Source organism: Oncorhynchus masou, chromosome 5, assembly GCF_036934945.1.
Source record: "Oncorhynchus masou masou isolate Uvic2021 chromosome 5, UVic_Omas_1.1, whole genome shotgun sequence".
In the NCBI taxonomy this organism is placed as follows: Eukaryota; Metazoa; Chordata; class Actinopteri; order Salmoniformes; family Salmonidae; genus Oncorhynchus; species Oncorhynchus masou.
In genome coordinates, this window is record NC_088216.1 from 77156059 (window position 1) to 77180143 (window position 24085).

At 45.0% G+C, this 24085-nt stretch overlaps 2 protein-coding genes across 8 annotated transcripts in view; both read right to left on the bottom strand.

The window, feature by feature from the left end:
- Positions 1–1244: 1244 nt before the first annotated feature.
- LOC135540293 (RNA-binding protein 6-like) lies at positions 1245–18462 on the bottom strand. Of its 6 annotated transcripts, XM_064966865.1 has the most exons (22): positions 18419–18462; positions 17654–17722; positions 15772–17473; positions 15508–15597; positions 15287–15356; positions 14148–14221; positions 11568–11642; positions 11018–11333; positions 10114–10271; positions 9871–9971; positions 9701–9770; positions 9548–9611; positions 9263–9342; positions 8999–9128; positions 8741–8838; positions 8266–8634; positions 8025–8180; positions 7866–7928; positions 7402–7704; positions 3701–3835; positions 3130–3184; positions 2434–2519 (listed from the first exon to the last, which is right to left on the bottom strand). In XM_064966865.1, the coding sequence occupies exons 2-21, from the start codon at positions 17701–17703 to the stop codon at positions 3164–3166; spliced, it is 4125 nt and encodes a 1374-aa protein (XP_064822937.1). In that variant the 5' UTR covers positions 17704–17722; positions 18419–18462; the 3' UTR covers positions 2434–2519; positions 3130–3163. The 6 variants fall into 6 exon arrangements, with proteins under 6 accessions (XP_064822936.1, XP_064822935.1, XP_064822934.1 ...); XM_064966864.1 differs by lacking the exon at positions 3130–3184 and having other exon boundaries at positions 1245–2519; positions 15772–17416; XM_064966863.1 differs by lacking the exon at positions 3130–3184 and having other exon boundaries at positions 1245–2519; positions 9548–9608.
- A 4069-nt stretch (positions 18463–22531) lies between these two features.
- The window catches only part of LOC135540295 (caM kinase-like vesicle-associated protein), a 35648-nt gene continuing 34094 nt past the window's right edge, over positions 22532–24085 (bottom strand). For both annotated transcript variants that reach the window (XM_064966867.1, XM_064966869.1), the window contains exon 11: positions 22532–24020. In XM_064966867.1, the coding sequence (XP_064822939.1) occupies positions 23703–24020 (318 nt within the window). In that variant the 3' untranslated portion in view covers positions 22532–23702. The remainder of the gene's footprint in view (positions 24021–24085) is intronic.

Genomic DNA, 24085 nt, shown 5'->3' on the forward strand with positions numbered 1-24085 from the left:
GTTGATGAGAGAGCTATGGCAGGCCAGAGGACAGTGATTTATGATCAGCCTATGGTGGTGCAAAGCTGGGATCGCTCTGCAGCTCTGACTCCTGACAATGCCTACCATGGTGGGTTACCAATGATGGAGTATCTGTTGACCCAGCATGGCATCACCAATCATACCTTACCACCTCTACTTCAAACCATCCACCAGAGGGGTATGGATTCTGTTCTGCCATCAGCACTGACATAATCAAACGCTTGGCTCGCCGTGAAAAAAATAAATAATACTAAGGGATAAGAGCTGCAATTGGAAGTATGAAATTAATTACTGAACCATAGCATTTAGGACACCAAAAACAAAAGTTGGATAGAAAGTCATGTGATTTCAAGCTGTTTTTTTCTCCAAAACACATGCCCTTTAACCTGTCATTGTTGGTGGTAATGCTATGCACTTGTCTTGTTTCCCTGCCAAGACAGGCTTTCCACTGAGTTGTGCTGCTTCCCTGCCATGTGTCTGTCTCCAGACTTAATGACTCCCCTCACTGAGAACGCCTCTGGTTAGAAACGGCATTAACCACTCTGTGTTGGAGGCTTGAAAATAAAGGAGCAGGTTGGATGGGAGACAGCAAAGTTTGAGTCAAAGGTAACCTGCTGATGTGAACTAAAATCACAAAACACAAATCAATGGGTCCATTTTCCCTTCAGTGGAGTCTTGTAAATGTACAGAGTAAGACAGGGCAACGTAAGGCTGTTCTGTTCTACATTGACTGACTGAAGGCCGGGGTCAAGAATCCATGGACACAGCGACTTCAGATATGACTCGAGGGTTAATTAGAGCAAGCTACACAACTTCAGGGGACAAATCAAATAAAAAGGAGCCATAAGCAGAGAGCTGGCACGTGGCTTGGAACCATTGACATTAACATCTGATATTTAGTCCCAGAGCAATAGCATCCGGTATCACAAGGTAATCCAATTACAGTCTCACAGCCGCTTTGCCCACTGTGTTCTGGCTATGGCACAACCCATGTTTCTGGACCAATCAGATGGCCCCGAATGTGTTGGCATTCAGTGTAGGGTCAGGGGTTACTCAGATCCAGACTTATTGCTGAGAAAAAATTAAGGGCTGTGGGCGTGGCAAGGAGTCTGGGTAGCCATGGCAATGCCAATGGACAGACAAGTCAGTTTTACAACATCCTATTTCTCATCACTGTCAACAATACCCAAGACCAATGAGCAAAGACTATTGTGCAAATTCCATAAAAACTTTTTTTTTTTTAATATAAATGTTAAAAATCATAGGCGTATTCCAGTTCATTGCATTATCTGAATGGGTAACGATGTAACATTTCAGGTTCAGTGACTGTACATATCTCAAAAGAACACTGCTGCCACCCAATGGAGAGTTGCTGAACATCATTTGTCTGACAGAAACAGTCCATGCACACCTTTCCAAACTAATATCACACACATTTCACAGAAATAAACCCCAGACTCAATTTCAAGTAGATTTGACATTTTACTTAAAAAAAGGTGCGCACACAGAGTATAAATCAAACAAGGAAAGGAATAAGTCCATGTAAAAAGGCTGTGTTAAAATAAATGACCGTGTGTAGCTGAAACCGCCCGGTGGCGTACAACAAGTATTCTACAACGCCAGATCTGACTGCAATAACACTACACATCAGCCACACACAACACATGGCAAAACAAAAAGCTACATCCCATAAAAGGATTGATTCGGAGGTCAAAGACAGCTTGCTATTTGGGTTGAGTCTGTAGAGCAACTTAGCACCAACTCCACTGCTTCTTCTCCCACTCACCTGCCATCTTGCTCACATTAATCCAGTCTCTCAGATCATCTGGCTGTCAGTACTGGGGGGGGGGGGGTGAATAGCCCACCCAACAAGCATAGAGAACACTGAAGAAATGTGGAGGCCCTAACGGTCTCCCTACAGCTCCATTGTCTCAACAGCTACGGCTACGGACAGATTGCATTGCTGGTAGTACAGTGAGGTGGGCCCACAGATTCAGTAAGAGGTGGGCTCAGTCCAAAAGATCCGCTAGGGTTTGGCAGGCACATTAATTCAACCAATGTTCCTCATACATACAAACACAGGGACACAGTTGGGATTGGGTGATGTGATGTGTGTTAAGCAGAACAGAATGATGTGCAATGTTTGATTCAAAGGAAACGGTGCCATTATTAAGAATGTTGAGTATGGTGGTACGGAGGACAATTGTGTATGGTGCACTGCATTAGTTTACCGATTTCAAAAGGTCACGCCAATATTGATCAGGTCACACCCACCAACAGCAAACATAGCTCAAACGCGGTTGAAGAACGTTGTGCACCGTTTGGGTAAATGTGTCATTCCGTACAAGTCTTCAGTGACTCACCCAATGTAGCAAAATGTTTAATAAACTGAAAAGGAGGAAAGGTCAGTCCAGTTCTTTGAAGCGTGCGAACATGGCCTTGCGCACCGCTTGTTTATAGGTGGCATGATTCCAGACAACAGACTCCTTTTTCTTCCTCTGTGGGAGATAAGATAGGAAGCACAAAGGGTTAAAATCACCACCGAGCTTTAAATAAGAAAAACGGGTTAAAATCACCAACTAGCTTTAATAGAACCTCGTTATGGTCAGACCCTTGTCTCTCTCCAATGTTTTCCTAAAAGGACAGACCCAAATCTAACTGCCTGTAGCTCAGGACCTGAAGCAAGGATATGCATATTCTTGATACTATTTCAAATAAAACACTTTGAAGTTGGTGGAAATGTGAAATTAATGAAAGAGAACATTAGATCTGGTAAACAATAATACAGAAGAAAAAAACATGCACTCCCCCATCAACTTTGAAATGCTAGAGAAAGGCCATTCTATCGCTTTGGAGTCTAGGCACAATTTAGCAGTGCATGTGCAAAGTTTTAGACGGATCCAATGATCCATTGCATTACAGTTAAAAATGTTGTATTAAGTCTGACCAAATGGTCAACTAATACATTTTCAAGTTCATAACGATAGAGAACATACAAAAATGATGTGGAAATTAAAAAAATCAGTTTACACAATAATATAATATAATAATAATCCAGGAATGTCATAAATGATGGATAATTAGCTTCCCTACAGAAAAGACACTAACCTTCACACATCTAGATGGGGGACACAGCAGGGGTTCAAACTGTAGAACCCAGTTCCTACATTTGAATATAAAAATGGATTTTATCAAACAAAACTATGCTACATTTTATCTCTGGGACTCTCAGGATGACAAATCAGAGCAAATTACTGAAGCACATTATTTAACTTTAGAGGTATCAAACCAGTTGCCGTGATAAAAGTTGTTGTGCACTCTCCACCAATAGCATGGTGTTTTTTTTCACTGTACTAGTTCAATTGGACAGTGCAGTTAGATTAACAAGAATTTAAGCTTTCTGCCCATATAAGACATGTCTTTGTCCTGGGAAATTTTCCAGTTACTTACAAAATCATGCTAATCACACTAGCTCAACCGTACCGCAGGGTGGACGCCGATCTCGTAGAGGTAAAAAAATAAATTGGGGTTAAAATCACCACCACGTTAAAAAATAATAATTAAAAAAACTGGGGTAAAAATGACCACCAAGCTTTAAAAGACAAACAAAAAACAACGAGTTAAAATCACCAAAAACCCCAACTTGACAACAGACTGAAAAAGAAAGATGTTATAGTACCTCAACAGGCTCAGAACCTAACCCCGGCCTCTCGCTGCCTTTATGCATGTCCCTGGAGCCACCGACCCAGCTATTCTGGTGTTGATATTTCCTTCTCTTCTGTTCAGGGGAGCCGTTGAACTCCCTGGCACTCAGCTATGGAACAGATTACAGACATCAATACATCGTTCATATAACATTGCAACAATACTTCCTGAACAAAGCTGAATCGGAGGTTAGAGACATTAAGGCAACTAAAATTAGGCTTTTCACGACTATTGAACTGCTTTAATAGTCAAAACGTAATCAACACTGCTAGCTAGCCAGCTAGCCCCCGAATAGCAGCACTGTAGAAACTATTACTCTCAACGGAACGTCTTGATTAGTGTAGTGTCAACAACGCAGCCACTGCCAGCTAGCCTACAAAGTCAACAACGCAGCCACTGCCAGCTAGCCTACTCCAGCAGTACTGTATCATTTCAATCATTTTAGTCAATAAGATTCTTGCTACGTAAGCTTAACTTTCTGAACATTCGAGACGTGTAGTCCACTTGTCATTCCAATGTCCTTTGCATTAGCGTAGCCTCTCCTGTAGCCTGTCAACTATGTGTCTATCTATCCCTGTTCTCTCCTCTCTGCACAGACCATACAAACGCTCCACACCGCGCGGCCACCCTAATCTGGTGGTCCCAGCGCGCACGACCCACGTGGAGTTCCAGGTCTCCGGTAGCCTCTGGAACTGCCGATCTGCGGCCAACAAGGCAGAGTTCATCTCAGCCTATGCCTCCCTCCAGTCCCTCGACTTCTTGGCACTGACGGAAACATGGCTCACCACAGATAACACTGCTACTCCTACTGCGCTCTCTTCGTCCGCCCACGTGTTCTCGCACACCCCGAGAGCTTCTGGTCAGCGGGGTGGTGGCACCGGGATCCTCATCTCTCCCAAGTGGTCATTCTTTCTTTCTCCCCTTACCCATCTGTCTATCGCCTCCTTTGAATTCCATGCTGTCACAGTTACCAGCCCTTTCAAGCTTAACATCCTTATCATTTATCGCCCTCCAGGTTCCTCGGAGAGTTCATCAATGAGCTTGATGCCTTGATAAGCTCCTTTCCTGAGGACGGCTCACCTCTCACAGTCCTGGGCGACTTTAACCTCCCCACGTCTACCTTTGACTCATTCCTCTCTGCCTCCTTTCCACTCCTCTCCTCTTTTGACCTCACCCTCTCACCATCCCCCCCTACTCACAAGGCAGGCAATACGCTCGACCTCATCTTTACTAGATGCTGTTCTTCCACTAACCTCATTGCAACTCCCCTCCAAGCCTCCGACCACTACCTTGTATCCTTTTCCCTCTCGCTCTCATCCAACACTTCCCACACTGCCCCTACTCGGATGGTATCGCGCCGTCTCAACCTTCGCTCTCTCTCCCCCGCTACTCTCTCCTCTTCCATCCTATCATCTCTTCCCTCTGCTCAAACCTTCTCCAACCTATCTCCTGATTCTGCCTCCTCAACCCTCCTCTCTTCCCTTTCTGCATCCTTTGACTCTCTATGTCCCCTATCCTCCAGGCCGGCTCGGTCCTCCCCTCCCGCTCCGTGGCTCGACGACTCATTGCGAGCTCACAGAACAGGGCTCCGGGCAGCCGAGCGGAAATGGAGGAAAACTCGCCTCCCTGCGGACCTGGCATCCTTTCACTCCCTCCTCTCTACATTTTCCTCCTCTGTCTCTGCTGCTAAAGCCACTTTCTACCACTCTAAATTCCAAGCATCTGCCTCTAACCCTAGGAAGCTCTTTGCCACCTTCTCCTCCCTCCTGAATCCTCCTCCCCCTCCCCTCCCTCTCTGCAGATGACTTCGTCAACCATTTTGAAAAGAAGGTCGACGACATCCGATCCTCGTTTGCTAAGTCAAACGACACCGCTGGTTCTGCTCACACTGCCCTACCCTGTGCTCTGACCTCTCTCCCCTCTCTCTCCAGATGAAATCTCGCTTCTTGTGACGGCCGGCCGCCCAACAACCTGCCCGCTTGACCCTATCCCCTCCTCTCTTCTCCAGACCATTTCCGGAGACCTTCTCCCTTACCTCACCTCGCTCATCAACTCATCCCTGACCGCTGGCTACGTCCCTTCCGTCTTCAAGAGAGCGAGAGTTGCACCCCTTCTGAAAAAACCTACACTCGATCCCTCCGATGTCAACAACTACAGACCAGTATCCCTTCTTTCTTTTCTCTCCAAAACTCTTGAACGTGCCGTCCTTGGCCAGCTCTCCCGCTATCTCTCTCAGAATGACCTTCTTGATCCAAATCAGTCAGGTTTCAAGACTAGTCATTCAACTGAGACTGCTCTTCTCTGTATCACGGAGGCGCTCTGCACTGCTAAAGCTAACTCTCTCTCCTCTGCTCTCATCCTTCTAGACCTATCGGCTGCCTTCGATACTGTGAACCATCAGATCCTCCTCTCCACCCTCTCCGAGTTGGGCATCTCCGGCGCAGCCCACGCTTGGATTGCGTCCTACCTGACAGGTCGCTCCTACCAGGTGGCATGGCGAGAATCTGTCTCCTCACCACGCGCTCTCACCACTGGTGTCCCACGGGGCTCTGTTCTAGGCCCTCTCCTATTCTCGCTACACACCAAGTCACTTGGCTCTGTCATAACCTCACATGGTCTCTCCTATCATTGCTATGCAGACAACACACAATTAATCTTCTCCTTTCCCCCTTCTGATGACCAGGTGGTGAATCGCATCTCTGCATGTCTGGCAGACATATCAGTGTGGATGACGGATCACCACCTCAAGCTGAACCTCAGCAAGACGGAGCTGCTTTTCCTCCCGGGGAAGGACTGCCCGTTCCATGATCTCGCCATCACGGTCGACAACTCCATTGTGTCCTCCTCCCAGAGCGCTAAGAACCTTGGCGTGATCCTGGACAACACCCTGTCGTTCTCAACTAACATCAAGGCGGTGGCCCGTTCCTGTAGGTTCATGCTCTACAACATCCGCAGAGTACGACCCTGCCTCACACAGGAAGCGGCGCAGGTCCTAATCCAGGCACTTGTCATCTCCCGTCTGGATTACTGCAACTCGCTGTTGGCTGGGCTCCCTGCCTGTGCCATTAAACCCCTACAACTCATCCAGAACGCCGCAGCCCGTCTGGTGTTCAACCTTCCCAAGTTCTCTCACGTCACCCCGCTCCTCCGCTCTCTCCACTGGCTTCCAGTTGAAGCTCGCATCCGCTACAAGACCATGGTGCTTGCCTACGGAGCTGTGAGGGGAACGGCACCGCAGTACCTCCAGGCTCTGATCAGGCCCTACACCCAAACAAGGGCACTGCGTTCATCCACCTCTGGCCTGCTCGCCTCCCTACCACTGAGGAAGTACAGTTCCCGCTCAGCCCAGTCAAAACTGTTCGCTGCTCTGGCCCCCCAATGGTGGAACAAACTCCCTCACGACGCCAGGACAGCGGAGTCAATCACCACCTTCCGGAGACACCTGAAACCCCACCTCCTCAAGGAATACCTAGGATAGGATAAGTAATCCTTCTCACCCCCCCTTAAATGATTTAGATGCACTATTGTAAAGTGGCTGTTCCACTGGATGTCAGAAGGTGAATTCACCAATTTGTAAGTCGCTCTGGATAAGAGCGTCTGCCAAATGACTTAAATGTAAATGTAATGTAAATGTCTTTACGACTTATCAAATGTGTAAATCTAGCCTCCACTGACCTCTTTCTCCTGGTTCTCCAAAGCCTCCAGCTCTTTCTTTGATCTCTTGATCTTCATGTGGATCTCCATGTTTTGCTTGTGGAGGTCTGAGAGCTGCTGGTGGCGCACCAGGCCGTCCTTATTGGGGAACTGTCTCCTACACAGCAGACACGCCATCTTCTTCCAGTCTGTCAGCTTGTCTTCCTTCTCCTGAGACTGACTCCTAGAGGCCTGAGGATCCTCATGCTGCACCACCTCCTCCTCCTCATCACTGCCTGTTGCTGCGTAGTCTGACGCCAGCAGGCCCAGAGAGCCAATGGACTGCTGGGAAGGGTGGGGAGCAGTTCAGAAACAATGTCACCGGGGAGGGAGGAAGGCACCCCGCAGACATAATGGATTGGAATCAAATTCATCCCTTCTTTCCCCCTGCTCATACACAACATTGTAGGCTTTTGACAGTGACCTCACCAATCAATCAATCTCACCTTTGAGCCCTTCCCCTCTTTCTTGGGAGGAGCCATAGGCTTCTTGAAGAGGTCGTCTCCACCCTGTTCAGGGAAACAGAAGAGGGACAGTGAAAAAACAGATTTAATTCCACACCATTGCATTAAAGTGCATGCATGTCAGAGTCTCCCGGTACCCACCTTCCTCTCGAAGATGGTGAAGGCTGCGTCAGCTGCCTTGGAGGACTTCCTGTCGTCCAGCCCGCCACCGGAGGCCTTGAGTACAGGGGACGGAACACGGACGCTGTCCTTCTGACGGTTCTGGATCTTAGCCCAGCGCTCCATATCCTTCATGATCTGAGACAGACATGCGTGTTAACCATCTATAAGGAGGTGTATTGTTCCTATAGCTTCATTATACTTGACTATATTGTGGGTTAACCTTGAAAGCGGCTAGGCTCCTGGGTTTCTCCTCTTTCTCTCCTGGTTTGTCTTTGTTGTCTTTCTTGTCTATGCGAGGTACAGTGTCCTCCTCCTCTCTCCTCTCAGGGGAAGGGTTGGGGTTAGGTGCAGGAGTGGGGTTCAGGAGCTGGGGAGGGTCGAAGTGAGGGGTTGGCTCTGGTCTCTTCATGTCCAGAGGAGCGTCTGCTGCTGGATTAGCCAGAATGGCCTGTACGTCTGGTGCCAAGGCAACACCAGACTGGGCAATGGGGAGCTGGGTGTCTGTAGAGTGTCCTCCGGGAACGGGGATGTACGTCTTGGACACACTGTCCCAGTACAGGTACTCCTGGGTCTGGGCATTGTAGAAATACTGCACACACACACACGTTGGACATGAAGGACGTAGAGTAGAACAGACACACCAAGGTAATTTGAAGAAAATGTATCACATATGAGCTACTGTGTAGAACTCTTACCCTCGAGGCAGGGTCATAGTACAGGGTAGTCTGGGGATCATAGTAGAACCCAGACGTGGCATCATACAGGTAGTTCGTCATGTCCGGAGTTTCAGTAGCTGGACAAAAAAAGAAAAAACAGCTGTTACAAGAGTATGACAAGATGACAATGATTAATTTCCTGTCTATTCACATACTTTCCACAGATTCACAAGAGCGTCTGAAGTGGCATATTCCCTGATGTCTGAGAGGGGCACTTGGCCTACTGTTTGGCCTTACCATAGCTGTAGCCATCAGTGCCATGATCTCCTGTTGCTGCCACCCCCCCTGCTGCTGCAGCAGAGGAGACCTGGGGGTCAAGAGCCTGGTGGTAGGGATCAACTGGTGGAGGTTCAGCATAGCCACCTCCCTAGGATGTGGAAGAGGGAAGCATTGGTTAGAAGGGCATTTCACACTCACTCATGTATTTCCTCTGCTTAAACTGTCAATGTTTCTTTACTTTTGGATAAAGTGGTCTTATAAAATAGTCTTATGGTGTCTTACGGAAGTCATGCTGGAGTTCAAGTGCGAAACAGATGAATTGGAGAGAGGGTCTGAGCTTATCGGTCCACCCATATGACCGCCTAGGTAAAAATAATACAAATCATTTTCTTCCTGCTCATCCTCTACTCAACATGAGCTGACGATTGACGCATGGTGAACTGAAAGACAGACAACCACAGCCCGACGCAATATTTGTTGTCTCCTCATGTACAGATCCTGGAGGGCATACATTTTCAGGGAGAACCGTGTTTGAATGGGGATACTGACTAATGAGAGAGGTCTCACCTTGCATGTTAGGTGGGGGGCCACCTGGTGGTTGGTTGGGAGGTTGGGATGAATAGTAATGCTGCTGCGATTAGAGTACAAAACAACACATTAGTTTTCTAACCAACACATTATCTCAACAAAACCAAAAATAATACCAAACACCTAACGTACCTCCGTCATACTGGCCTCAGGTGGGTACCCCAGGAGAGAAGTGTTCGATTTATTAAACTCTTTTCTGTAGCTGCCAGGAGAATAGAAACCATCAAATCATCAGTGGAAAAAAAATAACATCACCGGTCTTACATTGAAGAGCTTGGTTACATGATATAAGTGTCCCTCACTTTTGGTTCTTCAGTGGCTTAGCAACCTCAGCGTAAACCCTGACCCCGTCAATAGAGAGAGGCCTGGGCTTGGTGAGGAGCTCTACCAGACGGGTCACTTGCTAGGATGGAAGAAAGGACACGTCATGACATCCAGACATAACATCCATTAAGCAGGGTACAACTCTCAGACATTCATACACATTGGAGTGCAAAAACCATGACAAAGTGGCCAACTGACATGTAATGGCAGCTATGTGATACCTCATGGGAGTCCATGTCTACGAAGCAAAAGCATTTGGCTCCCGGGGGTTTTCCTCTGACCAGACGAACGTTCCTCTCATCAAGGTAGGCGAAGGGGTCCAGGGATTTCAGAATGGTCTCCACTGTAGTGGTGGGCTTCACATTCTTTATGATCATGGCTGTGAGGAAACACGAACAATCACACTGATCTTGAGCTTTCCTTAGAAACAAACAAATGTTTTAAATAAACAATCACACCATCAACTCCGTACTAGGGTTCCCTACTCCCCAAAGATTCCATTTCTAAATACCCTACTCCCCAACTATTCCAATTCTAAATGCCATACTCCCCAACTATTCCAATTCTAAATGCCATACTCCCCAACTATTCCAATTCTAAATGCCCTACTCCCCAACTATTCCAATTCTAAATGCCATACTCCCCAACTATTCCAATTCTAAATGCCATACTCCCCAACTATTCCAATTCTAAATGCCATACTCCCCAACTATTCCAATTCTAAATGCCATACTCCAACTATTCCAATTCTAAATGCCATACTCCAACTATTCCAATTCTAAATGCCATACTCCAACTATTCCAATTCTAAATGCCATACTCCAACTATTCCAATTCTAAATGCCATTCTCCCCAACTATTCCAATTCTAAATGCCATACTCCCCAACTATTCCAATTCTAAATGCCATACTCCCCAACTATTCCAATTCTAAATGCCATACTCCCCAACTATTCCAATTCTAAATGCCATACTCCCCAACTATTCCAATTCCAAATGCCATACTCCCCAACTATTCCAATTCTAAATGCCATACTCCCAAACTATTCCAATTCTAAATGCCATACTCCCCAACTATTCCAATTCTAAATTCCCAACTATTGCAATATTGCCCCAGCTCACTCACTCTTGCTCTCCTTAAAGATGGGGTCCATCTGATGTGGGCCAGGGCCTTGGCGGGGGGGGTTGCGGCTGGCCCAGGACTCTGCCTGCTGCTCAGCCTCCTGCTGTCTAAGTTGTTGGTCCACCTGCTGCTGCCAGGCCTCTGGGGTAAGGTCCGAGCTGCGCTGCCATGAGCCCTGCTGGGACAGTGGGTCAACTGGTGTCTTGGCTTGGGAAACATCCTGGCTGTGGTGCTCATTCTTGGCCTTGTCGACCAGGAGCTGGCCTGGGCATGGCAGTAGGGGTTCCTGGGTCGGGGGGCCTGCCTTGTGCCCTGGTTCCTGAAGCAGCAAGAGAAGGCATATCAGTTATTTAGTGGTGGTTGTCTCAACAACCTATGGCTTAACATAAGGAGCACAGGCAAATCAAGTCCAGCATGCATACAAATCTTGGGGTGGACATTACCAATTAGAAAAATAACTATGCTACTAGCATGCTTAAAACAAGAACAAAGGTAAAGGGAATAAATCACTTCCAACTACAAAAAGGCCCTAACTGTGATATCCAACACTTACTAGAGCTTCCTTGCCACTTCTGTCCGGCTGGACGTATCGCATCAGAGCTGTTTTAGTGCCAACCTTCAGGGATCCCTGAAAAACAGGAAGAGAGTGAGCTAGATACAAACTGAGGAATCTGCTTCCTTGCCAACCAAGTGACTCACAATTCTAAATGTTCCAAGAGAATAAGACTCCCATCATGCACTGTGGCAGGTTTAGTCCTCCTCTGTGGTGAGGGTAAAGGGGACGACCATTATGGTTCTGACAGGGATATGGAACTTAGATCGACCAATACCTTCCAAGGTATTTCCTCCATGCTATAGCATTACTGTTTGCCAGGAGGTGGACATTCTAGCTTTTCTCATGTACAGTACTTTGGGGAGGAGATTATGAATTTCATATTAGTGGTCTTACTAGATATAGATAGCTATATTCTTTGACAGTATAGGGCTCAAATATGTACTTAAAATGTGTACTTAATCCAACATGAAATTCAATATACCATTGTGTCGGCAGTGCTCTGTAAATGTATATGACACTAATCTGCATAAAGGCATGACTGCATGATTTGACATGCAAGCTGTAGGTTCGTAGACTCAAAATCTCCAGTTGAACTAAAATGGTGAGTGGCAGTTATATCTACAATAACCCATACTTGCTGAGTTCAGTATCGTTAACAGGGTTAGGATTGTAAGACCCAGGAACCAAGACGAGTGTATTTGAAACTTTTTATGTAGTCGTTGATGGGTAAAGATACAGCTGACTACATGAAACAATTGTGAGGAAGCGCATGTTTCTAGAATCAATATCTTAGGTAACTAAATCATAACCATTGGATGGTAGACCCAAAACCATTGTAGCAACCAGCTACCAAATGGGGTAAATTAACATAGAAGACACATCAAAGGAACATGTAACACCGGTCACTGGTTCTGCTTCTTTCCAGCCTTGAGCAGAGCCAGATATGGCTGGCCTAGATGATGTTCTGTTGCTTAAGAATGTAGTGCATCACGATTCCCTCAATATGGGAACCAGAATAGGCCAATATGGTTGGGAGAATATCAGTTATCTATACCCTAAATCTATACCCATGGCGTGCACCACTGACATTCACCTGTGCTACCATGGCTAAAAACCAACCATTGCAGGCTGCTGATACTTTACATGGCTCTATACCAATGGGACCAATCGAAAGGTCTCACAACAAAAGGAGAAAGTGAGCCAAGAACTGTGGTCAAGAGAAAAGATTCCTCTGCTGTCAAATGGATGGGCATCAAGAAGATGTATGCTTGTATTTAGCAGGCAAGAGTGGATCTGATGTGGAGGATGCATTCAGAGATGGAGTCTTTCCATTCAGCAAGGCAAAGGAATAAAGTTACCATGGTTGATGCACAGCTCTCTCTGTGTAGAGAAAGATGAATGAAATCGAACATTGTCCACTTGTTGAGATCAACGAATGAGTAAAACCCTCAAGACAAACAGTCACAGAGTAGTCTAGAACATATCTAGCAAGTACACCCAAGACACAGGTAAAGTTGGCCTTGTGGATAGCCAAAGGTGATGGCAGGATATTGCCAAGAAGGAATAAGTCAAAGGAAAAAGGGTCACAGCAAACTGTAAACAGATCAACTTTCCAATATTGCCACCAAAGGACCGTTGAAAGGATAATGGCCACCACCAAAATTAAAAGCAACTTTGTGTACGTTTAAAGTCTGTGTAAAGTTGAAAGGGAAAAAAACAAACTAATACAGACTTGAACGCTAGCTCAGAAATGGCTGCCTTACTCGTGTAAGCACAACCCATCCCAGAACAGCAGTCATTCGTTTTATTTTTTTAATCTATTGAGCTTCAAGTTCCATAAATAACTTTTATAATGGAATATGTAAATGATTCAAAGCTAATATTATATCTAAACTGAGTAGTCTGTGATCTGGAAAAGACCTTAGGATCCTTAATATATTATTCTGCAGGTAATAACCATAACACCAATAGCTACTATTCCCAGCCTGATAAAAAGGATCTGACATTGCTATCTAAAAATGAACAGATATCACTGTAAAGAAAAGTATCCAACCAAGACCTGGATGGACTGAGGACCAAGAATCCAGGAACAAGACCCATTATGATAATATGCCTATGGGATTAGACATACAACGTACCTTATTTCTTATTCCATGTATCCAAACATTTAACTCATTTATTGTTTTGAGACTACGTTATTTTTTTCTCTCTCAGAGATGGTTTTCGTTGTTTTCATTTCAAAATTCATTCCGATTTAAGAGGATTACATTAGAGCAAATCTGGAGAATGTTGTTCGAAGTGGTTTCTCTTTTTCTTTCCTTTTCAATGCCAAGTGCATCACCAGAAGCACGCCTCCTCTTTGACCTCATTATTAAGCTATTGTTGTGCGAAGTCCCCTTGAACATACGCCAACGATGTCAATTCACACACCCACAGGTAGGGAGTAACTCCCATAAATTATCCCAAACAATAACCAACCATGCTCCCACCTCTCCCCCTTCTAAAATGCCCGCCCCCAGCCCAAGCCTTCTTCCTGCCCGAAGGCACAGCCGATGTAGAGAGATGAGGATGGGCCACCTGGTTGGATTCCATGAAGTGGACTGCATCCTCGAGGTTTAAGAACTCCACATAGGCCGTATCGTAGCTGTAACCTGGGGACAGCATTTGAAATACAGATGGATTTGCGTTAGTCAATTCCAGTAAGGACAGCAGTTCACGAAAGGAGATCACATTCAGCATTTTTGTGGTGATGGTGTAGCATTTCGATGAATACATTGGGGGAAATTGAACATTGTCCTAATTCTTCATTTTTTTGACATGTATGCCAATCTCTCCATACCTTTGCAGCACAAAATGCATTCTAGTCATTTATCTTTAATATTTGAGTTGGCAATGTTGTACTTCATTAAAAGCCAGTACCAACATCTTTTCCAGATTCAACTATGGATTGAATGTTGTCTGTAAACATACTCCCAAGTACACCAACTACAGCTTACTTCAAATTTCCCTCTTAAGGTAAATTCCTGCAAGCATAGCATAACCTAAGTGCTACTAAGGCATATGTGTACTGTGTATGATTTAAGTGCTACTAAGGCACAGGCCTACTTTGTATGAAAGAAAGTATGGATTGTCTTGCTGCATTTTAAACCTGCCATAATAGTTTATGTCACTCAGAAACTTGGTATTGTAGCTTCTCAGGGATCCAAAATGTAACGTAGATGGCTGATGCAGTCCTACAATCAAATCATTGAGAAAACTTTAGTCTAAGCTGAATGACGAGAAAAGCAACACCAAGAACCTGAAGTACTTACATAGTCTAATATAAACTTGCTGCCTATATTCTATCGTAATCAGATAGTTTTTTGTTTCAATAAAATAGAAAATGGTGTATAAGGAAAAGGTGTGAACAACATAAGAGATTGCGTGTCATAAGAACTTTAGTGACTGATAATCACTGTCAAAGACTGCTGCGATAAGGATGTTTGGACAGTCTTCCTACATTGTCAGGAATGAAAAACACTAATGGCTACATACTTAGAAAACTTGGCTGTTGAACTGATGAGCGATTGCATCAAGACCGAGAACATCGGAGGCAACAAAGACACTTTGAAAAGAATATGAGCGTATGATTCGAATAGCGAAACAGCGAAACAATTCGTAGGAGATTCGAGATATCGTTCGAGTTGAGCATGTCCACACGGGGACTTTTGTCTCACCTGGCACAACATTCTTGATTTTCATGCCCTGCATTGGGACACCATCGCGGACTGCAAAGGCACCAAGGATCTAAACGATAATTAAATATTGTTAGGCTCTAACCTTAACACACACACACACCTATAGGCATATAACTAAACTTCTATCACCTAACTGCATGATTTTGTGCAATCAGAAAAGTATCAAGTCAAACGCTAAATGTCTGTGTTTTGATTCCTACCTGCTCCATTGTGGCTGTCTTAGGAATTCCAGTGATGCAAATTGTATGAGTAACCTTGTACTTCACAGATGCACTCCGGTAATCCTGATCCTTTAGTTGACAGTTCAAATTAAATAACAGGTTAATAAAGCAATTGAAATTCATATAAATGACAAAATGGACCACCAACAGATGTACAATAACATTTGTATGGAATTTGTATTTAAATAAATAAAAAACATTTACATTTTCAATGAGTTTAGTCTAAATATTTGCTTTACTAACCTGGGAACCAGAGTCACTGAATTTTGGAGCCGGGACTGCTTTGGATTCTTTTAGAACTTTGTCAGGTCCTGGCAGCTCCTCATGTTTGTAGTCAAAGACTATCCCTGGACCTGTTCTGTAATCAATGTCCCTGTAGTCCTGGTCTTTGCCTTGGAAGTCTGGCCCTGGAACCAGCTTAACCCTCTCTGGGCCTTGTTCAAGCAATGCATCCTTCGGCCCTTTGAAACGAGTTTTATCGTTTGGCCCATGGCCCAGTGGAGTTGGTGGAGTCTTCTCTAGGATGTATGGCGGTCTGTCCTTCTCCAAGAGGTACGGGGGTCTGTCAACTCGATTTGGTGCATTTTGATTCTGCTTGGGATCCCCATGTTCGGGCCAGCGCTTGCCGTCATTCTCTCTGTTCGGCATGTTTGGCAGGAGCCCAGGACCCATGGGTGGAAAGGCAGGGTCCTGAAGACTTCTACGGCCAAAAGGTGGCAGATCCATGCCAGGGATATCTGTGGGTGGCTTTTTATCCCAGTTCTGGGAACGTGGAGCTTCTCTGTTGGGGTGAGGGAAGTCAAAAGGAGGCCCATCTTTTTTCCCAGGGAATTCTGTAGATGGCATGTTCCTTTCTTTAAAGTTTGCCGGCTCTCCAAGAAGACTGCCTTCTCTGGACACTGGAGGGAATTGCTGTCCCGGCATCTCTTTGGAGAAAGGAGGAAGACCTCTGGTCATGGGGGATGGATGAGAGTCCTTCTCCTTCTTACGGTTCTTCCACTCCTCTGCAAGCGACACCTCTTCCATTTCTGGGAATTCTCTGTCTCTAAGGGTGCCTTCTGGATCTGTACCCACAAACTTGGGTCTGTTTGGGCCACCAAGATCAGGAGGGCCGCCAGGCCTTCCCCTGACATCCATTAGAGCCCCATCATTGTCTGCAAATCTTACGGGAGATCTATCCCTACCTCTGAATTCAGCTGGAGGTCCAACGCGGTTTCTGAAGTCCGTATCAGACTCAAATCTTTTCCTTGGATTCAATGGAGGAGCACCCCTCCTGTCAAAGTCTATCATTCCCCTGTCTCGATCTCGGTCTTGTGGAGGCATGTCCATATTAAACCCATCAATGTCATCCATGCCCATCGGGGGCCTGTCTATGGGTGGCCTGTCCCTATCACGCATGTCTCTGAACCCCTCATTTCTACCCATAGGCTCCATGGGAAATCCTCCTCGCCTTCCATCCATGTCTGAATTGTTGAAGCCTGGCATATCCTTGCGGAACATATCCCTGTTTCTCATGTCAATAAATCTGTCATTTGGCTCTCGTAGATCTCGTGGAGGCATGCCTCTCCCTCCCATGCCTCTCCCCCTCACATCTCTCCCCCCCATTCCTCTCCCTCCCATGCCTGGCCCAGGCCCCATGAAACCACCACCAGCAGCTGCATTAAGCAGCTTGTCCCTGATTGACATTTCATACTGCCTTCTGAGGCTGAAGTCTGGCTCTTCTCCAGGTCTCCCCAGAAAATCCCTAGGTGGTTCTCCTCTCCCTCGTATGTCATGTGGTTCCATATCACGGTCCCTCATATCAGGTGGACAGTCCATCCTCCTCATGTCCATAGGAGGCCCCCGATCCTGTGGTCCCCTGGGACCCCTGTTCATTCCGTCTCTACCCCTGAAATCAGACATAGGGCCATCTCGGCCCCCAAACATTTCTCCACGATTGTCCCCACTGGAACAAAAAGTCAGAATTCATACTTTGGGCTCTAAACATCTACAAACATTTTTAAATTAAGTAGCTCTCAAATCAAGTAACCACCATAAGAATGTGAAATCATGAACTTTCTCTTGTAAGATAATTTTACAAGATTTTTTGTTTTTTTGCATACAGCCATTGCCACCATCTGCTTACCGAAAGGGTGGGCCCCCTTGTGGTCCTCTCCTGGGTCCGTCCCACATCATTTTCAAATAACCAGCTTATCTGACAGAGCAAAAATATGTAATGTCAAATCCCAGACAGTAGTTTAACTCCGATGCATTTTTTCCTTCACAGTATAAATACCCCTTCTGTAGGGAGATCGATAAGCATACAATTTAAGCAAACAAAAACAGTGTAGCTACTATAAAGCGAGATGGTATTGATACCATAGTCTGCATCAACCACCATCTTTATTTAGTCTCGTATGTTGTGCCAATGAAGAGTCGTTAGCAAGCTAGATATGTGACATGGGTATTAAGATATACTTGTGCTACTAACGTTAGCTAGCTAAATTGAGTAAGATAGTAGCTAGCTCCATTCAGTCAATATTTACCACACCATTTGTTGATCAGTTGAAACTAGCTAACGTTAGCTAGCCAGACAGTAAGCTATCAAGTATGTTGATGAAAAACAAGCAAGGTAGATGGCGTGCATTGCCAGTTAATGACGACGTTTCATCTAGCGAACTAACGTTATCCGTGCTGGCAACCATGTTTAGCTAGCTACAGTAACGCCAACGTTAAACTGCCTCCATCGGCTTTGTATTCCAAGCCACGAGCGAGCTCATATACCTGCAGGTACCCATCTGTTTTCAAAGAATACGCGATATAATGTTTTTATTTTACGCCAGCTGTTGATATGAGCGTTACATACTCATATTTCATTAATTTCTACGTATTTTTCATAGGGGAGACTCACCTTGATATTTCTTCTGAGAAACAATCGGAGAAAAAATGGAGACCGGAAATTTTAAGGAACAGATATTTCCGGGGAGGATACATTTTAAGTGGGAATTGTAGTCCTCTGACAGCGTGGGAACTACAGTATCCACTGATGGCAGCAAGTATACTAAGAAACGCCGTTTGACGCGTCAAATAACGGGCAGGCATAAGCTATGGACAACGAACACAATTGCATTTTTATCGATGGCATTTTGAATGCACAGAAATACTGTGACGAGATCCTGAGCACCATTGTTTTGCCATTCTGTACATAATTCCTGGAAGTTGAACATGTCACAGTTCGTCCATGGCCTGCATACTCACAAGACATTTCACAGGACAGCAAGGTTCCAGTTCCCACCAATATCAGGCTCCTGAGTGGTGCAGCGGTGTAAGGCATTGCATCAGAGTGCAAGAGGCGTCACTACAGACCCTGGTTTGATCCTGGGCTGTATCACAACCAGCTGTGACCGGCACTCCCATAGGGCGCCGCACAATTGCCCCAGCGTCATTTGGCTGGGGTAGGCCATCATTGAAAATAGGGTTTGGCTGGGGTAGGCCATCATTGTAAATAAGAATTTGTTCTTAACTGACTTGCCTGGTTAAATAAAAAAATATCCAGCAACTTCATACAGTCATTGAAGGAGTAGACAACATTCCACAGGCCACAATAAACAGCCTGATCAACTCTATGTGATGGAGAGGTTTCGCGCTGCATGAGGCAAATGGTGGTCACACCAGCTACTGACTAGTTTTCTGATCCACGCCCCTACCTTTTTCTTAAGGTATCTGTGACCAACAGATGCATATCTGTATTCCCAGTCATGTGACATCCATACATTAGGGCCTAATGAATTTATTTTAATTGACTGAATTCTTTATATGACCTGTAACTCAGTAAAATCTTTGAAATTGTTGCATGTTGAGTGTATATATTTGTTCAGTATAATAAATAAATCCACACATAAAAAAAGCTAAAATACTCACTCAAATGAATGTATTTTCTCGACATATCTGTATGTTTTTAATTATGTATGTTTTATTTAATTATTCAAACTTTCATTAATTTTATTCATTTATATATTTATTATTTTATTTCTTTATCCCATATGGAAATGAGGGCGTGTCAAACGTCCATGGCTGGTATCTAAACACACCATTGGTTGATCAATATCACGCCTTGACCTCATGACACCAAAGGGATTCTGAAGTTTAATACATCCACAGAGCAATTTCAGCTAATTTTAATTTATGGGTAAATTAATTCATCATTGACTTCTGTTGATTTCCAACAAATAATCGAATCATGCCATTTTGTTGATCCCTGCCTACAGACAGAAACTAAAACAAGAAGCTCCCGCGCTGAGGTCTGTTCAACGCTGGTCCGACCAATCTGATTCCACACTCCAAGACTGCTTCCATCACGTGGACTGGGATATGTTTCGTATTGCATCAAACAACAACATTGACGAATACGCTGATTCGGTGAGCGAGTTCATTAGAACGTGCGTTGAAGATGTCGTTCCCATAGCAACGATTAAAACATTCCAAAACCAGAAACCGTGGATTGATGGTAGCATTCCCGTTAAACTGAAAGCGCGAACCACTGCTTTTAATCAGGGCAAGGTGACCGGAAACATGACCGAATACAAACAGTGTAGCTATTCCCTCCGCAAGGCAGTCAAACAAGCTAAGCGTCAGTATAGAAACAAAGTAGAATCTCAATTCAACGGCTCAGACACAAGAGGTATGTGGCAGGGTCTACAGTCAATAACGGATTACAAAAAGAAAACCAGCCCCGTCACGGACCAGGATGTCTTGCTCCCAGGCAGACTAAATAACATTTTTGCACGCTTTGAGGACAATACAGTGCCACGGACACGGCCCGCAACCATTTAAACGTGTCAACCCTCGCAAGGCTGCAGGCCCAGACGGCATCCCCAGCCGCGCCCTCAGAGCATGTGCAGACCAGCTGGCTGGTGTGTTTACGGACATAATAATTCAATCCCTATACCAGTCTGCTGTTCTCACATGCTTCAAGGGGGCCACCATTGTTCCTGTTCCCAAGAAAGCTAAGGTAACTGAGCTAAACGACTACCGCCCCGTAGCACTCACTTCCGTCATCATGAAGTGCTTTGAGAGACTAGTCAAGGACCATATCACCTCCACCCTACCTGACACCCTAGATCCACTCCAATTTGCTTACCGCCCAAATAGGTCCACAGACGATGCAATCTCAACCACACTGCACACTGCCCTAACCCATCTGGTCAAGAGGAATACCTATGTGAGAATGCTGTTCATCGACTACAGCTCGGCATTCAACACTATAGTGCCCTCCAAGATCGTCATCAAGCTCAAGACCCTGGGTCTCGACCCCGCCCTGTGAAACTCGGTACTGGACTTCCTGACGGGCCGCCCCCCAGGTGGTGAGGGTAGACAACAACATCTCCACCCCGCTGATCCTCAACACTGGGGCCCCACAAGGGTGCGTTCTGAGCCCTCTCCTGTACTCCCTGTTCACCCACAACTGCGTGGCCACACACGCCTCCAACTCAATCATCAAGTTTGCGTACGACACAACAGTGGTAGGCTTGATTACCAACAACGACGAGACGGCCTACAGGGAGGAGGTGAGGGCCCTCGGAGTGTGGTGTCAGGAAAATCACCTCACACTCAACGTCAACAAAACTAAGGAGATGATTGTGGACTTCAGGAAACAGCAGAGGGAACACCCCCCTATCCACATCGATGGAACAGTAGTGGAGAGGGTAGAACGTTTTAAGTTCCTCGGCGTACACATCACAGACAAACTGAATTGGTCCACCCACACAGACAGCATCGTGAAGAAGGCGCAGCAGAGCCTCTTCAACCTCAGGAGGCTGAAGAAATTCGGCTTGTCACCAAAAGCACTCACAAACTTCTACAGATGCACAATCGAGAGCATCCTGTCAGGCTGTATCACCGCCTGGTACGGCAACTGCTCCACCCACAATCGTAAGGCTCTCCTGCACAATGCATCACCGGGGGCAAACTACCTACCCTCCAGGACACCTACACCACCCGATGTCACAGGAAGGCAATAAAGATCATCAAGGACAACAACCACCCGAGCCACTGCCTTTAACTCCATAAAATCAAGAAATGATTAACTTTTCTTGGATATATTCGCTCGCAAAGGTGTTCGAACGACGCAAGCTCTCGAGCGAGAACAGCGCAGGTAAAGTTAGTTGGCGCCATTTGACATTAGTTGCTGTTCCTTTCATACTAATCGGATGCTTGCAAACAAGGATGGAATTTAAGGGTTTTGGGTACTTGCCAGTTTGGTTTTTGGAGACAGAAATTTCTACGAGGCCGGTAACATTCGGGTTGAAAATCTGTGCCATGGGATGTATGAAAAGATACAATTTCATAGTAGCCTTAGGCTAACAGGCTAGATTTCCATCCCCGCTCGCAAGTTTCTGTAACAATCTAGATAGCAAGCCAACCAAAACTATTTTACCCTGTGGAGAAAGGGGCACTTGGATGAAGTGGAGCAGGAGGCCAGAAAAAAAATCTAATTCTACGAGTAAATGGAAACAACAACAAAAAGACTCATCGTTGTTACCAGCAACTTAGCAATTTGCAGCCAGGCTAACCCACCAGCCTTAGCATATCATGTTTTGTGAAAAACCTGTAACCTTAGATAGCTAATGTAACAACCAAACACCACAGATGAATATGATTATATTAACATATGGAAAACGGCTTAAATTGGTTAGGGACTCGTAAGCAAGCATTTCACTGTAAGGTCTACACCAGCTGTATTCGCCGCATGTGACTAATGCAATTTGATATATCTTATAACTTATGTTATATATTAACTTAGTTATGTCTCAAAATTAAGTATATCAAACATTAGTCAACTTTCTCAGTGCATCCAGTAAAGACAACCACATAACTCGCTTGCTAACTAGCTACATAGGCAAAAAAATTCACTTTTTTTGTGTGTAATTTCAGTATCCCCGATGCAGGATGTGGTGACAGGATTACTTTTCTGGAATGAAATGAGGATGATGCATTGGTATACACTGTGCATCAAAAATATTTCTTGTGAATCACCATTCATTTTATTATAGATTTCAATCAAGGAATACAGAGACAAAATATGAGGGACGTTACTCAAAATACAAGAAAATGTTGTCGCTAAATGAACACATACTAATAGCATACATTAACCTTGTGGCACACACTTGTAAATGTGTGAGGCTTGATAAAATCATTGCTTTGTTCTGTCACATACTTATGTGGTGGCTCCCATGATATGAATAAGTGAATTAAGAATATATTTTTCAGCTTTACAGGTATTCATGGGAAAATAGGAAACAACAATGTGTCAAGTGTATAATCTGTAAATTACAAATATGTTCTACTGTCCCTAGCTGGTCATGGCATATGGGAGAAAAAACTCATACTGATCAGTCACAATTAAAGTGATTCCAAAAAGTCAGTTTTATATAGCAATACCAATATTGCTCAATTCATAGATTTACATAATACTTTGGCAACCCTTCAGCTCAGCTAAAAGATGCTTAAAACATAGATACCACACAGTGTAACAGGCTTGACACTACCTTATACTAATTACATACAACATGAGCTACTATTTGCAAAATCTTAATAAAGGCCTGTACATTATTTTATTAGGACCATGAATCAACCAGACAGACGTTCTCACAGGTTTCTTTCGTCTTTTCATAAACGGGAGTATAAAGACAAAATATGCAGTTATTAGTTGCTTTGAGGATAATTTCTCACTAACATATTGACTAGGGTACAGTAGCAAACAGATTTAGAAATTGCCTCTCTAAGAGATGGAACCAAGGAGGCAGGACATTACAAACATGTACTGTAGCTGTCTAAGAACTGCACTAAAAGGTGTGATTCAGATTCAAACAGATACATTTATAGAATTGAGATTTCCATTAAATTAAAAGTAATTAATTGAAGAGAAAGTTTGAGACTGAGACATTTCCTAGACCTGATCAAAAGAATTAGTATTCCTCACATGCTTTGAACCATTTTCAAAAGGATGAGTATCCTTAAAACTGGAGGGGAAAATAGTGAGAGAAAACAATGCTTAAGATAGACAGACCATCTCAAACAATCACAGATATAACAGACTGAGTGAGATGTTGCTGCACTAATGCTGCAAGAAGGAGGGTGGGGCGGAGTGTTATTGACAGGGTGTGTGTGGTGGGGTTGTACTGGTGCTGCTCTGTCTAGCCATTCTGATCGTCCTGTGTTTGTGGGGGTGTTTGGAGGGGCACTGCGGCGTCCCCGTTACACCGTTGCAGGGGATCTGCCTCTGGCTCATCAGGAGTGATGATGGTGGGTGAATTCTGTGAGTCAAGGACCTGGAGGGTGACCGAGGCCTCTGTGCTGACAGGGGTGCCCTCAGGAGCATCAGCTGAGGGTACTGGAGTGTTGCTGGAGGTGACAGGGCATGTAGAGCCCCCTGGACCCGGGCTGGAGGCCCCTGAGTCCCTCTGTTCTGGAGCTCGAAGCCTCTTCATCATTGTTGTGACCCGTACAGCTTTCTGTGGAAGAGCAAGACCATAGAAAGATATTTTTAGAATGCTCTCATCTAAGTGAAGAATCTGTG

Excerpts from the sequence above, each read along its gene's own strand:
- LOC135540293 (XM_064966861.1), bottom strand. The coding sequence starts at position 17,703 with ATGATGTGGGACGGACCCAGGAGAGGACCACAAGGGGGCCCACCCTTT. Across the intron at positions 8,839-8,998 it reads CACTGATGGCTACAGCTATG|CTACTGAAACTCCGGACATG; the intron begins GTAAGGCCAAAC and ends TTTTTTGTCCAG. Across the intron at positions 8,635-8,740 it reads ACTATGACCCTGCCTCGAGG|TATTTCTACAATGCCCAGAC; the intron begins GTAAGAGTTCTA and ends GTGTGTGTGCAG.